Below are 16662 nucleotides of genomic sequence, written 5' to 3' on the forward strand. Positions count from 1 at the left end.
TCATTGATTATGCTGCGTGTGGCTTACAACAATTTATCAAGGCCACAAATTAATTGGTGTTAACATGTGGATGATTTATAATAGAGAAATATTTTTTGCTATTAATCATCCTGCTTTGCACGTTTCAATTACATTATTTAATTTAAATTATTACATCGTAAATGTAACGTATACATTCTTATATAATAACTTGTCCATGTTTTCAAAGGATTTCTACAAATAAGTTACAAAATTTAAGCTATATTCATTATATTTATTAGAAAATAGACAAGGTAGGTTACACGAAAAAAAATTGAACTTAATTAATATTAAACGTTTTTATAAGTAAAATATTGAAATTATTTCTACTTTCTTAATATGAAATTAGTTTAAAAATATGAATATATTTCGTGAAAACTTTCTGTTCAATTGAATAAGTAAATACTTCTAAGAATATGCACATTCTTTCAGAAATTTCGTTCGATTCATAGCAGAGTTATGACTCACATATACAACATTGTTCGTAAAATCATAGATTCAGCACGAGTTAAATAAATGAGTTTATACTAAAAATCTATTATTTTTTTATACTGAATATACCAAAATTGCTTATTTCTTGTTACATAATCAATGCACAATTTGAATTATTTTTACACTTTATTAAAATTCAAAATTTTGAAAACAAAAAATTATAATAAGTAACAATGTAGAAAACATACATACAAAATTCGACAATTTCATAAAACTTTATTTTTAATTCTAACTTAACTTCTTAACTTGGTATAAATATAATGAGAATTGATGACTTTCTTGAAGGAAACAAAAAAATCATTGGTTTTGGTTAATTAAACTGTGTTAATTTGATTACTGTTATACATACAATTTTCATGGTGTACAATTATCCAATTTAAGTAAGTAATTTAAAATTATACCAAAAATAAAAAATTGGCGAGAGAAATGGGTTATAAGAAATTGGTTTCAAGTAAATTATTGCCATCAATTACAACTGGAAAGATGTTAATGAGGTCATAAATGCTTTCCATTTGATTCTTCACTAATGATTATTATTAATCTCAATATTTAAATTGTTTGTAAAAATAATGTATAAATTTATGAAAAAAAAGATATTATTTTTCTTATTTACGTAAATAAGAAATAAATAATTTTGTAATTTATAAAATTTTATACTATGTGAAGTATATATAGTGCAGATAATCGGATTTGCTAATATATTGAACTGATTGAAACCGGACTAATTGAGAACTTTAAACTTTGAATTATTATCATATGACTTTCTGTTTTCTTTTAATGTGAAGCAATTAAATTTAATGCACTCGGCTTTACAATTTAAATAATATATCAATAACCAATTAACATGCATTGAAATATGAATATGCAAATTAAAACTGAATAGTGTGAGAATGTAAAACGTTTGTTGAATTAATCTTGGTTTTGTTTCAAAATTTCAAAAAATATGAATTTATTGGAATCAATCTATTTCTTTAATAATTAGTTAGAGAAATTAATTTAGTAAATCTAATTAATGATGTAAAAACTTGTAATTTACATCCAAATATGTAGAGAAGGAAGTTTAGATAAAATATGAATAATATTACGATATAAATAATTACAATAAAACAATTTAACAGAAAATAATAAATAATACCAATATATTTTTAAACAAACGTTAACCAATTGGAAAATATCGAAATTTAAATATAAATTATTAAGAAATACAGCAAAACCCCGCATTGTATGAAACGGCACTAATCGAGGATATGAATAATAAACGCACAAAAAGAGATTATCACTATATAAAGAAGGGTTGATCAAACCGGATTATAGTGAATCAGGACTGATCGAATCCGGACTATGCGAGGTACTTCTATTTATACAAATATATTTTTGAATATACTTGGTTTACATCAGTTTACAATAATTATGTTTGCTTAGTATATTTTTTATTGAAATCGGCTCTTGAAATGTATATTGAAACGATGTATATTTTAAGAACGGTTTTTAATTAAAAAAGCTTATCTCGATTTATTTCTAGAAGATCTCGCCGAATCCACAGAGATTTATGTAAGCGCAATAAATAAAGTCTTTTTTTCTCATAAAGCCGATATTAATTCTCCGCGTTAATAACGTATTTATTGTGAAAATAGCTTAGGTTTTCGTTAGGTTATCAATAATATACAGATTTTTTTCATTGATTAATCTAATGAAAAACTAAGATATTTTTATTATAACATTTGGTGAACGCTGTTAACACTTTCGATCGAGTTTTTTGACTGTAAACACGTTGGGTAATAAACACGCTTATAACGGATTGTATTTACAGTATACGTAGATTCAACAATGATATTTTGTTCGATGCTCGAATAAAATGGGAGGATATTATAAATAATTAAAAGTACGAAATGTAATTGTAGCGTTGATGGAAAGAAACGTATACTTTCTTGATTTATTCTGATATTCTATAGATTATTTATCGAGATTGATAAAAATAATGTAGAATTTGTTAATTTAAATAGTATTATGCCATTATATCATGATTAATAATTAATCCCAGATTAATTGTTTCATTCATATTTGACAAAATATCTAATAAATATAAATCTAGTAAACTGTTAAAATTATGTAAATTACAATTATTTTTTGGTAAAACTTCCTAAAATATTTTTGTCTTCATATATTGGAATCGTTATAACAATATGTTCAACTCAAATCAATAAAGTATAAAAATAATCCAAAATCAACTATAGTTATTACCTAAACAAAGTATCTATTTAAAAAAATAATAACATTTTGTATATTTGTTCAATACTGATTGTATAACAAAAAAAAAACGTATTTTATAACTCAAACCATTTCCTTCTTACAAATTTCAATCATTATCACATACAAAGAAATGTAGTATTATTTTTGCACAATTTTGAAAAAACTAAAACTCAACTTTCTAACTCTAAGCGTCCAAAAGAAAAATCATCTTGAATCATTCAGGACCAGTGCTTTTATTGTATTTCAGAGCAATTTACTCAACAATGTGGAACACATATACAAAATAGTTTTGTTTCTAGTATTTTTGTTGCATAATTTTGAAAGAATGCAAAAATCTCAACTGTCTCAAATTGAATTATATCAATTTTGCAACTTTTTAGGAAAAACGTATTTATTAATAGATCTATAACAGACTAAATCTATCTCATTTTTATACTTTGAAGTATTAAAATATTGTAAAATCTAACATTTTTACTAAAGTTTATTTATTACCTCCAAATAATCTAAAATATACTCTAAATCTCTAAATCACCATTGTAACCAATTTTAAATTATTATATATGTGTAACACTATAAAATTAAGTTGATACATTTGATTTCAGTAAAATCATCACTAATTATTGCTTAAGCAAATAATGTTATACACATATAATTTTGTATTCAATTGAAATTGTATTTATTTTGTACCAATTTTGGTAAAACTTATTAAATGCGCTTAAATAGTAATTTAAATTTACCTGTTTTAAATAAATGTTAAGTGTTAAATCAGGATGATATAATTAAAAATACAAAATGTAATCAGAGCATTGAAAGAAAGGAAATTGTATCTTCTGGATTCATCAATCCTTGTGATGCTCCAAACCATACATTTATTATCGAGATGTGGGGGATATTGCGAAAACGGAAAATTTATTAAGACGCGTGTAAAATAGGTCAGGCCGCAGATGTACGGATGCGAGGAACTGAATCATAAATACCATTTGAAAAACAAGAATAAAGGAAAGAAATTTCAACAAACAAGAAAAAAAATGATGGATTTGTTGGCGTTACCTTGGCTTGGAATGTGATTCCATGGTGGAAGGCCTCTTCAGGATGCAGCGGTATCCTGGTATCATAGTCATCGTTTTGCACCAAATCGTACTGCTTTTTCGAGGGCATCGTGCCCAGATTTTATGAAGCCACTGTCCAAAAAAATAATACACTCACTCACAAGAAAAAAAATAAAATAGAAACCTATTCACATATTCACTGAATCACACCCGTGTAACATAACGAAAATAGTCCACAATATGAGAAGAAGAAAAAAACACACACACACAATTTGTTGCGGTTTCTGCTTTGGTCCTCGATGTTTTAATTGGTCAATTGCAGATCTCACTCATAAACACACAAAAGAAAACTGAACGTTTTTGGTGTGTGGGAAACTGTATCATATGTAACTAATTTCCTTTCAGCTTTTATTTCTATATATCTTTTATTTTTGTTTTATTTTTTTTTAAATTTATCCCATCAACATGAGGAGAGGATTCACACGTGGTTTCTAAAAATACCGGCGCCGTCTCTTCGCAGCAGCAGCAACAGCGGCAGTACCAGTGCCCAGCGATGCGGACAATATAAATACTTCGTCGTACGGATGGATTGTAGTACTACACCTAGTGTCTGTCTGTCTAGCTAGAAGGTACCGTCGATCTGATCATCTGAGTGTCTTCGGAAGACTGAAGGCTTCGAGAGACGCGTGCTGTATTTATTATTTGTTCGGGTTTGTCATCGCGGATGGATGATTCATTTGGCTCATTACGCTACTAGATCCACAATAGTAGCCGCGTCGTCGTTTCTCATCTGGAACAGAAAGAAAGAAAGCACGTTCGATTTATCTGGATAAGAGATAACAATGAGTGCACGTCATATGCACACTATATCCTTTATGTCATTTTATTTGTTTTGGTAAAACTTATTATTGGGCCCAAAATGAAACTTAACTACTAAATCTATTTCGTACATCCATATTTGAAGAATTATAAACAATTCCTATAACTAATAAATTAAGATATAAAATCCACTCAAATTATTATTACAAAATAACTTATTTTTGTAATAAAACTTGAATAATTATTGTATAATAATGTGTTCTTCTATAGAATGAAATGTTAAAATCTTCCAAAAATTATAATAATTTTAATTAATCACATTACAACATTTCTTTCTATTTTTATCAAATGTAAATATTTGAATAATTATGTCTTTACAAAATTTATCTTAATTACAAAACTACATTAAATTTTTCAGAAAGTTAATGTTAATAATCTCGAGAAAATCTATCTAACTATAAATTCTATAAAATTTTATACTTTTGTAGTAAATTTGTACTTTATTATATTACTCAAACAAATGTATGAAGAAATAGACTTTATAATAAATCATTATTTCACAAAAAAATCTACTTACAAAAATATTTTATACTCTTTTTTTAGTACAACTTATTACTTTAATATTTTAGTCAATCAAATACTAAATTCAACTAATTCGTTGACAAATTATTTTTTCTCGAGAATATCTTTTTTATTAAAACTTATTTCTTTATTACTATATTGATCAATCAAATGTATTTTAACTACTATTTTCACTTAATTCATCCACAAACCATTGAAACAATAGTCTATTTGACGAATTATTTTTTCTCGATAAAAATCTATCAAAAAAATATAAAATTTTATAGATTTTTATACTCTTTTTTAATAAAATCTTGTATTTTATTATATTGGCAAAACAAACATATTTATAATTATTAAATTCACTTAATTAGTCCACAAATCAATGAAAAAATAGACTTTTTAATAATTAAATGTTTTCTTCTCTAATTTCTAATAGTACTTTTTTTTCATAATATGTTATTCATTTATTGACCTTAAAAAATGAGCATATCTTTATTATGAAAATTCATTCATCCATACCGATTTCATTCATAATTCAATATGCATAACCCAATGTATTTGAATAATCAATTATAATTCTCAGTAAATTAAGTGATCTCATCCTTGAGAAAAAAAAACATATTCATAAAGTCTAGACAAACTTTATTTTACAATTATTTAATATATTGAATTACTACTTTTTTAAAGTAAAACTTTTTATTTTGTTAATTTGCTTTATTGACCTTAAAAACAAATTATATGTGAGTAATAAATCACTGTTTTTAGAAATAAAACAAAAAAATAGGTAATTCCATTAGATTCGTGTAAACAATGAGAATTATCTATAAGATCTATTACTAATTTTTTGGTAAATTTATTGTTTGACGTCCTCAAAAAGAACGTATCTTAACAACTAAATACACTTCCTCCTCCTTCCACATATGAATCATTATTTAATATGCATAACCCACTGTACTAGAGAAATCAATCACTCTTTTCTTAGTAAATTACGTGCCAACATCCTCGAAAAAAAATCATCTATAAATTATATAATTTCATAAACTATGCAAACAACGGTAAACACCTATAATATATAGCCTTTCTAACACTATGCAGAAATTCATGGACATTCCTTACACAATTGTATATAAAATCATTTTTCATAAAATGATTTAAAAAAAATAATAATAATTTTATAGGTCATGCAGATATTTATAATTAAAATGCAATTAAAGATGTAGATGTTTAAGTATTATAGTAATACCTCACATAGTCCGGCAGTCCGGATAATCCGATTTGAAAATTTCAAAACAAACTAAATTTGAATTGATCTAAATAAAAATAAAATGTTCAATTCTCGTTTAGTCCGGTTTCAAATAGTATGCGAAGTATGAAAAAATTGTAATAACTACATTTATGTATGAGACATTCACAAATCATCTACTTTTAAAGAAAATAAACTGTCTTTCTATCATATTATCTTGATAAAATATAGTGGAAAATGAAAATAATTGTGAAATTTCTAATGGACAAATTCTTAACAAATTTGCATACATTAGCACATTAGTTTCACTGAATACAAAGTAACAGTTCTTCGCAGTCGTATAATTAACTAATTTAAACAAAATTACAAAAGTTATATGCATGGTTTTACTGCAACAACATATGATTGGTGCAAGTGCAGGCAATTATGTGGAATCAGTTGCGAATAGATGGGTGAATAAATGTCGGGTTGGATGAGAGCATTGGAAGGATTTACGGCCGTGAAAGTCTTCGGAATGGCAGTCATTCGTTTCATTGATTGCGGATTTGCTGCCGGTCAAAAATTACCGGACTAATCTTCGGTCATGTCCAAGAGAGATGCGTTCCCCTTGGGCAACTGTAGATTAGCGGTTAAGAAGAATGGTTTGTTAGAGCGTGTAAGACAGTGAGGAAAAAAAGAATGCAAGGTTAAACTTAACCAGAACCGAAGGAATATATACACACACAACTTGTGTATATGCATTAGTTCTTTGCTTACGAACATAAATCTGCACGGAGATTTGCAGCATGCAAATTTCCAGAGCGATTTGAATAAGCTATTGAGGAATTAAGTACCGATTGTAATTATTGTGCAACCGAGAGTTTGCGCCTGCAGAGTTACCTGCAATGCATGTATTTTATTGTTCTAACAAATATTCGCCGCGTTCAAAGGTATAACTTTCTTTTAACAAGCCGAGATTGCATACAATATTCGTACACCATTATTATTGTTATTGGGAGAAAACTATTATTGTATTTCTGATGTATATTTAAATGATATTTACACCGTTCGGGCGACCCAAGGGCAGAATAAATTGTTAAACTGGTAGATAGATAGACATTCTCTTATTCAATTCTGTTTCCTATATTCACGCTGAAAAATCATGATTTATGGCATTCACGTCAAAATCGTTCCAGATTAGATTTTCCAAAAAAAAAAATATGTTAAAATCTCTTATTCAATTATGTATCCTTTGTTCATCATATGCACAGATAATCATGATTTATGAATTTTACTACAAAAAGGTTCAAATTTAAATTGTTATAAAAATTATAAATTTACCAAATAAATTGGCCAAATTCATTATTTAATCCTGTATCTTATTTTTACTGAAAATCGTTTCAATTTAAATTGTTAATCCCGTTTCCTATTTTCACAGAAAATTATGATTTATGGATTTTACAACAAAATCGTTGGAATTGAAGATTATTAAAAATTATAGATTTACTGAGGAAATTGTCTCAATCTCTTATTTGGTCCTGTTTTCTATTTTTCCCATTTTTACTGAAAATTGTTCCAATTGAAATTTTTCTAAAAATTGTAGATTTATCAAAGAAATTGTTCAATTTCTTATTCAATCATGTTTCCCATATTCATTATGTAAACAGAAAATCATTACATATAACATTTACGACAAAATTGTTCAAATTCTTCTAAAAGTTATAGATTTAGCAAAGAAATTATTCAAATCTCTTATTTAATCCTGTTATCTACTCCCTATTTTTAACTGAAAATCATACATTATAAGTTTTACAACTAAATCATTTCAATTGAAATTATTATAAAAATTATAGATTTACTTAAACAATTATCAAATTCTCTTATTCGAAATTCTTTCCTATTTCCACCATTATCACTAAAAATCGTTCCAATTGATTATTATAAAAATTATATATTTACTAAAGAAATTGCCCAAATCTATTATTTCATCCCATTTCTTATGTTCAACATTTTCACTGAATATGTAATAATCAAAATTATTTAAAAAATTATGGATTTACCTAACAAATTGTCCAAATTGCCTCAAAATCATGATTTATGACAAACACATTAATATCGTTCAAATTATTAAAACAATATAGGTGAATCAATGAAATTGTACAGCTTAAAACTACTATCAAGCAATATTTTATAATATTAATACATTATTTATCTCTGATACCGTTAAATTGTATATTTTAATAATAAAAATAATACATCTCTTGGGAATTAACTATATTTTATATTAAATTATCTCCATATAAAAATCTCAAGTGATGCAATTCAATAATGATATTCTTGTAAATGATGGCGCAAGGACTTAAAGGTCAGTGGCCTTTGCACACATCGTATCTGATTGCATAATATTTCATCCATTATAATATACTTTTACAATCAAATTCAATTATATATTTCATATAATTATTTATAATAATAATAATAGGAACATTACAATACAAATATTTCAGTTATTACAAAATGTAACTTTTATAGTTAATTAAATAAATCCGATGTATTATATTTGAAGTAATGAAATAGTAAGTGTTTTTGCTTTATGAAATATTCGAAAATATTGATTCATGTAAAATTGCAAAGAATGAAATGTTTATATTTGTAAATGTAAAAAATCATTGAATATTTTGTACAGGACGGACGGAAACACATGTTATTATAATTATATAAACAAATTTAAATTTGTATTTGTTCATAATTATACCATTTTACAATAATAAAAATTTATGTAAGTAGTAATGTAATTTTATGAGTATTAAAGTTTAAATGAAATGTGCTCATTTTTTGTAAATAAATTGAATTGGTGTAATGAGAGTGGAAGATTACATAATTGCTATTCCGTTATAATTATAAATGATTCAATATATTTATGATTTTGTATCAGCAACTGAAATATTAAATGAATCACCATTGCAACATATTAAACTTTCAAGTAAATTATCGTTATTTCCAAAGAAAATTGAATGATTGAATTACTAGTAAATGTGTATATTAATAACAGTTGTAAATTACAGTTTTAATTCGTATAATTAGAATAAATGTATAGAAAATTTGTATTAAGTTAACTATTGTAATTATATTTCTAACCGCAAAAATTTAAATTGTGAAATATAAAACTAATTAATTATTACTGTTATTCGTCATTTCTAAAATTGCTAAGTTTCTTATAAATTATCGTCATTTTCAAGGAAATATAATAGAATCAAATTCTTTTATATTTTCATAATTGTTATTTCCGCATTGATTAGTCCGGATTCACAATAGTCCGATATATTTACTGAATAGATTACGCACTCTTTTATTGAAGTTTTTCTAATGAAAGTATACATTTACTAATAAAAATTAGTCAATGATTACAAATAAATAATAGTAACTATATGAATTTTGATCAACTTATAATTAAGAACTATTAAATTAATTATTTATACAGTTAGTCATAATTTCATCATACAAACAGTTTCTTATAATTTGTCTTCAATTTCAAAGAAATATGATTCAAATTCATAAGAAAATTAAATTAATTGTAAATATGAATTTTCTTAAATGAATTAATTCACATTAAAAAGTGAATAATGAGAGTTTAAGTATAGAAAATAGTTGTTACTTTAAATTTATAAATGAATCATTAGAAAAATATTTATTTTCTCGAAATTGAAATTATGAATAATTACATTAATTTATACAGTTAGTCATTATTGTAATATTTCATAAAAAATATTGTCATTTTTAAAGAATTATAATTGTAAATGAATCGATTTCATTGTATTTCAAATTTAAATTTAGCGCCATTTTTTCTGTGTGAGTTTGGCAACTCTAAAACTATGTTAATATTGCAATTAGTAAATAGGGAAAACTACAAGAAACGAGCAACGTTTCTCATAAAGAGTGACGATGAGAAGAGAAGTCCTGGATTGGGCGCCTGCTACATCATTTTTAAAACTTGTGTATTTTTTAATATATTTCATTATACAAGTATTTGATTATACGAGTAAAAAATCCAGAAATTTTGGAACGGATTAAACTCGTTAAGCGAGGTTCCACTGTATATTGATTTTATCAAAATTTTACAAAAAAACACAACAATAATTAGTATATTTACTCATCATTGTCAGTTTTGTATAAATGATCGTCAATTTCAAAGAAATTTGATGATGAAAGTTAATACGCCAAAGGATTATACAAATTGCAACAATTACAATATACTTCGCAATATATGATTATATGACTAACACGAACGCACGTAGTATTTGCCAAAGTCCGATTGATGAATGCGTTGTCTTAAATTCAATTTAAATCATGCTGCGGAGGGTGAATAATCGCGTCCGCCAATCAGGATATAACAATTACGATTCCCACCGTACATGCACACAATGTGTAGGAATAGGTACTTATTTTTTTTCTCTTCACTGTACTTTGAGTTACTACAAACAAGGAAGTAATTACGACTACGTGTTTCATTCAAGCGGATATATTAGCATACGGCACAATATTTGATAGATTAGTAAGTTTCATAACGTACGTGTCCCTCGGAACAAAGACTCGAAATGCTCAGCTGCGCTTTTGTAACTCGGAATGTTCATGTATGTATGTTCATACACATAAATATATATATGTGTGTGTTTGTGTGTATGCATGCATGAGGTTGCAGCTGTTCATGGGAAAATGGAGAAATTAGTGTTTAATAGGTTTTATGGGAATCGCTAACAGCCGCAAATAAGTCGACTGCAATAAAAACACCGTTTGCAACAATGTTCCGATGATCGTTGGAAATGAAAATCTTCCCAATTAGTCACAGCCGCTTCTACGATTCCGGAAAGGAAAAAAATATGGAGTGAACCTATGGGGAATTTAGCGCGAATTTCCATTTTATATGGAGCGTTTGAGAGCAGGGGAAATCAATTAAAGTGAATGGATTCGAACAATGAATGAGACAAAGCGTTTGGAGGTAAAGTCCAATCTTGTTGTTGAATTAGTCAAAACTTTAAATCTAAAGGAATTCTAATTTATCTGATAAAAGAGGAAATTATTTATTTTCATTTCAATCAATATTAAAAGGCTATTTTTTTGTATTATTTAGAATCCAGTAACATCTTTAGAGTTTAACAAAGTTTGCCAAGAAAACAATAATAACTTAATGGATCTGAACAATGAATGAGATAATGGACATAAAGCGTAGAGGTAAAGTCCAATTTTAGACTTGTTAAATTAGTCAAAATATGAAATCGAAAGGAATTCTAATTTATCTGATAAAAGAGATAATAATTATTTTCATTTGACTATTTTTTTTGTATTATATAGAATCCAGTAAGATCTTTAGAGTTTAACAAAGTTTACCAATAAAACAATAATAACTTGATTGTCTAATATACTTAAGGATAATAGACAATGCATAAACTTTTATTAGAAATACTACAAATGTATTTGAAGATGAAAAGTTTATTAATACAATATTGCATTTATTTCGTTTTCTTTCTAAATGAAGTTTGTATACGATTTTTTGTAGAGATTCATCTTATACTATTGATCAAATATTTAGACAAAATCAATACCAAATAAATAAAGTATATATACTAATAATTAAAAATGTAATTATAAAGAGACAATTTTTTTCCCAAGCGAATTTTTCAGTTCGTATTTTGTGTTCGACATGAAAATATTCTCATAACCAAAATTTGATTATTTTGTGTATCAAAGAAGAGTTTTTTTTTAATAAATATGTTGTGAATATAGAAAGATGAAAAATGTAATTACATCGAGATTATTTACGTTCTGCTTTGGTTCGTTTATGTATACAAAGATCAAAGATGTAATTACACATACATAATTTGTTTAGATTTGTTTAATTTTCATTTTAAATAAAGTTTGTGTTTGTAATTTTAAAGGATTTCAATCTAATATAATATTATTTGTTTTCTGTTTCGATTTTTGTGTGGATTCATCTTATATTTTATATTAAATGTTACCCAATAAACACAAATTTATAAATTAGTGAATTTGGATAATAGCTCATAACAAATACGGTTTATATATAGAACGATACAAGATATGCACAAAGATCATAAATATAATTATATACATATTATTTGTGTTCTGTTTTGGTCGTCTCGCCTTATTTCTAAAGAAAGTTTTTTTTCTAATTTTTATTATAAAAGTTTTAAAAACAACTCAACCTAATCAATATCATTTACATTACTTTGTAAAAGGTTTTTATAAGAAATATGATGATTATATAAAAATCAAAGATGTAATTTTGTAAAGATTATATTTGTTCTGTTTGAAAACTTTAATATTCTTTCAAAACGAAGTTCGTATTTGATTTTGATGTGGTTTTATCTTATATAATTATTATATATTATTTAGTAGAAATAGAGTTTGCATGTATATAATAAATATTTGTTCTTTTAAATTTTATTATTTTTTTCGAACAATTAAGAGTATTATTAATTACATTAGTAATTACTTTAATTAAATGCTACAGATAGACACAAAATAATCAATTTTTCATAATTGGTTTGTATTTAATTTAACATATATTTTCGTTCAACATAATTAATACTAATTGGATTGAATTATTTTGTTAAAATCTATTTTGAATTTTAACAAATATAAAGTACATACAAAATGATTATAAGCGACTATTTGTATTCTGTTTCGGTTCGTTTACTTTTCTATCCAAACAACGCTTGTATTCTGGTTTTGGTTGGATCCAGCTAACATATTCGATCAACATCTTAAAAATTGTTATCCACTGCACCATTATAATTATCTTCTTAAGAAGTCGGTGGGATTTATTTATAAGTCGGGAGATCTAGCGTATATAGAAGAACCTGTTTCCACTATTCCGTGTAAGTCCACATACCGGTAGGTAATGTGGAACACGTGGAGAACAACGTAGTCACAACCCTTCTTCTTCTTCTGCTTCTTCTATACAGTCAAGCTCGAGTGACCAATGCAACCAACGGCCATGAACTCGACAGTGAAGAGCGACTGTGAAACGCACAATGTTGTTGTTGCTCGTTACATGTTGCAATCCACCACTCTTCTCCATCATATATATACATTTTTTTCTCTTTTCCTTTCTTCTCTTCCAATTCATTTGCTCCGCTCCTCATCCAGTTCATTTGCTCTTCAATTTAGCGACACAAGACAAATTCGAGTTCCTTCCGAATGCTCCTCTTGATTGATCCAAAAACTCTAAATTTAGTCTTTGTTGCTTTATTCGATCCATTCAACACAATTATATGAAAATACACTTCGCTTTCTTTATGATCTTTCTATATACATATAATTATTTTATTTTCAATTGATATCAACTCTATGAAACTTTCTATATGTAAAATTCTAATTTTTATTATAAAAGTTTAAAAAAAAACTCAACCTAATCAATATCATTTACATTACTTTGTAAAAGGATTTTTTTTAATAAAAATTGCATAAGAAATATGATGATTATATAAACATCAAAGATGTAATTTTGCAAAGATTAATTGATCCAAAAACTCTAAATTTAGTCTTTGTTGCTTTATTCGATCCATTCAACACAATTATATGAAAATACACTTCGCTTTCTTTATGATCTTTCTATATACATATAATTATTTTATTTTCAATTGATATCAACTCTATGAAACTGTGTAAAATTCTATTAATTTAATTTGAAACTTTTTTCATATTTTCATTTATTATTTATTTATTCAGAAAACTTATTGAATTCTTAGAATTCTTTATTGTTATTGATTACTTTGAGCTTTTAAATCGATAATCTGTGATTAATCTTTACAAAAATATTATATAAGAAAATTAAATAAATCACAATAATGTACATATATTATAAACTTTAATAGAATTTAATTATAGTAAAATAAGTTTTCTATCGATATTTTCGAGTTGAATCCACTCAAACAGTCGGAACACAAACTTCTGTTCGGAAAGGAAACGAAACGAATCGAAACGCAACACAAATAGTCTCTGTATAATTACTCTTTTGATCTTTGTATATACTTCGTATTTGTTTTTAAGGGTTTCTTCCAACTTTCCTTCTTGCAAAATAAAGAAATTGCGCCGTCGACCGTAAAGAAAAATGTAAAGTGAATCCTCACAAAAACCGAATACAAACTTTGTAGGAAATAATTACTTTTTATATGCAATATAAATAGTAATACCTCGCATAGTGCTGCTTCAATAAATGCGAATTCAATATAGCACGGTTTAAAAATTTCAATATTTTTTTTCAATATTTACGCGATTTTGTTCTTCTTAATTAGTTTCAAACAGTGCAAAACAGATTACCCGCACTATGCGAGGTATTATGTAAATTTTCTCTCTTTTATTTGTAATTATAAAATAGCAATAAATATTGTACTTATTATTAATATTTGTGAGAAAATACTTAGTATATTTGTAGATAATATTTTTATTGATTAATTTTAGTTATTAGATTCATTTTTGTTAAAAACATTTATAAGAAAACAATATGGAAAAACAATGAATATTATTTTGAGAAATAATTACAAGAAGAAACTAGAATTATAAAGTTTACGGAAATCTCCATTTATCTGAGAAATGAGACTTAAAACGTATGGTTATTACTCAATTAAGAAATTAATAAATTAACACGAACAAGAATCTTCTTTATTGGCGCTAAAAATATCCTCACATTGCTGGTGACTTTTAATTCACGATCTTCACTCTCAATACTCCTCTTCCCCCACTTCTTCAACAGCCCTTTTTATTGATCTGAGATATTTCTGTATTTACAAATGTCTGCACTTCGCAAACAATTTGGAAGTTGCTGGCGGTCCGTCATGATCATTATATTCCTAGAGCGTTCGGGTTTTAATCAAACGCTGCTTAATTAAAAGCGATTAAGTATATAATTAATTGCATGTTTTCGGAGCGTTCTTCTCTCACTTTTTACCGTAACGTAATCCGCGTACAAAAATACGAATATAATTATTATTCGTCTCATCGTTAACGCGGCATAATATATTTTAAACGGTTTTATTTTTTGTTTCTTTTAATTAACTTTGAATTTACAAGGAATTAAAATAATAAATGCACGCTTTTAATTAGTTCAGATTTTGTATTGTCTCATTAAGTTTGCTTGAATCTAATTTAAATTACTTGTACAATAGAGTGAATTTACATGCAAACAAATAAAACTTGATTGACGAAAAGGAGGCATTCCACGGAATTAATTCGTTAAGCAAAACTTCGTTCTCAGAGGTAAATATACTATGGCCAGAATTCTTCTTTAATCTTCCACTTTATCATCATTATCGAAATATATTTTCTTCTTTTAGAACATTTTCTGATGATATTTTGCACAAAAATAAGCTGGGTTTAGAACTATAAATATTTTCGGACAATTACAAACATCGTTAAGTTAATTGAGGTATCAATATAAAAATAAAATAAATGCATCATAATATGAGTTATATGATTCACGTGATGTATATTTCCAATTTTAAGTGTTTTTACTTTCTATATTGTAATGTACAATGATCATGTTTATAAATTGAGTTTTTGCTTCCTTCTATCTATTAAAAAAGCCTTTGAGGACGATCGGCGGATATATCAGTAAAGAAACAAAAATTATAATTATTATGCGTAGAAATTACATTATCAATTTATATGCAATTCAATTACAATTAAATAAAAGCTTGAAATATTTGAATGATTGAAGTAGAGCAGAAAGTAAACATGACGTTTATATGACATATGATTCACGTAATGATCACTCGCTCTTTTTAAGTATCTTTACTTTCCTTTTTTATTGTGAACAATCATAACTATTGTTTTCGTTTCTTTTATCTATTAAAATACTTTTACTAACAAACAAAAAACCATAACCCAAATTCAAGTCATCACTTATATGACTTATTGATTAAACTACTAGTAACAGATATTACTTCAATTACAAAGTTGAATACTCAGTACATAATACTCGTTTATAACTTCTGAAGTACATAATACTTGTTAATAACTTGTCAAGTATCGCGTAATATATATGTGAAATATGGTTTAGTGCATGCAGTATATTTGATTTAATCAAAGTTACTTGTAAAGTATGACAAATAATTCGATCTTGTAAATTGGAGTTATTCGAATAACAAGAAATAAATTTAAAGATTGTTAATTTAAACAAAGAAAATATTGATTAAAAATAATTAGATGAAATTTCTTTATAAATGAAAA

General features: G+C 26.0%; 1 protein-coding gene across 1 annotated transcript in view; it reads right to left on the reverse strand.

Annotated features, from left to right (window-relative positions):
- Window positions 1–3810: 3810 nt before the first annotated feature.
- LOC108560868 (carboxyl-terminal PDZ ligand of neuronal nitric oxide synthase protein-like) overlaps window positions 3811–16662 on the reverse strand; it is a gene marked incomplete at its 3' end in the record, with an annotated part of 29308 nt that continues 16456 nt past the window's right edge. Inside the window, 1 exon segment of the mRNA XM_017918575.1 lies at window positions 3811–4599. Coding sequence (XP_017774064.1) covers window positions 3811–3918 — 108 coding nt within the window.

Source organism: Nicrophorus vespilloides, unplaced genomic scaffold (genome assembly GCF_001412225.1).
Source record: "Nicrophorus vespilloides isolate i.1.1-1 unplaced genomic scaffold, Nicve_v1.0, whole genome shotgun sequence".
NCBI classification, from domain to species: domain Eukaryota; kingdom Metazoa; phylum Arthropoda; class Insecta; order Coleoptera; family Silphidae; genus Nicrophorus; species Nicrophorus vespilloides.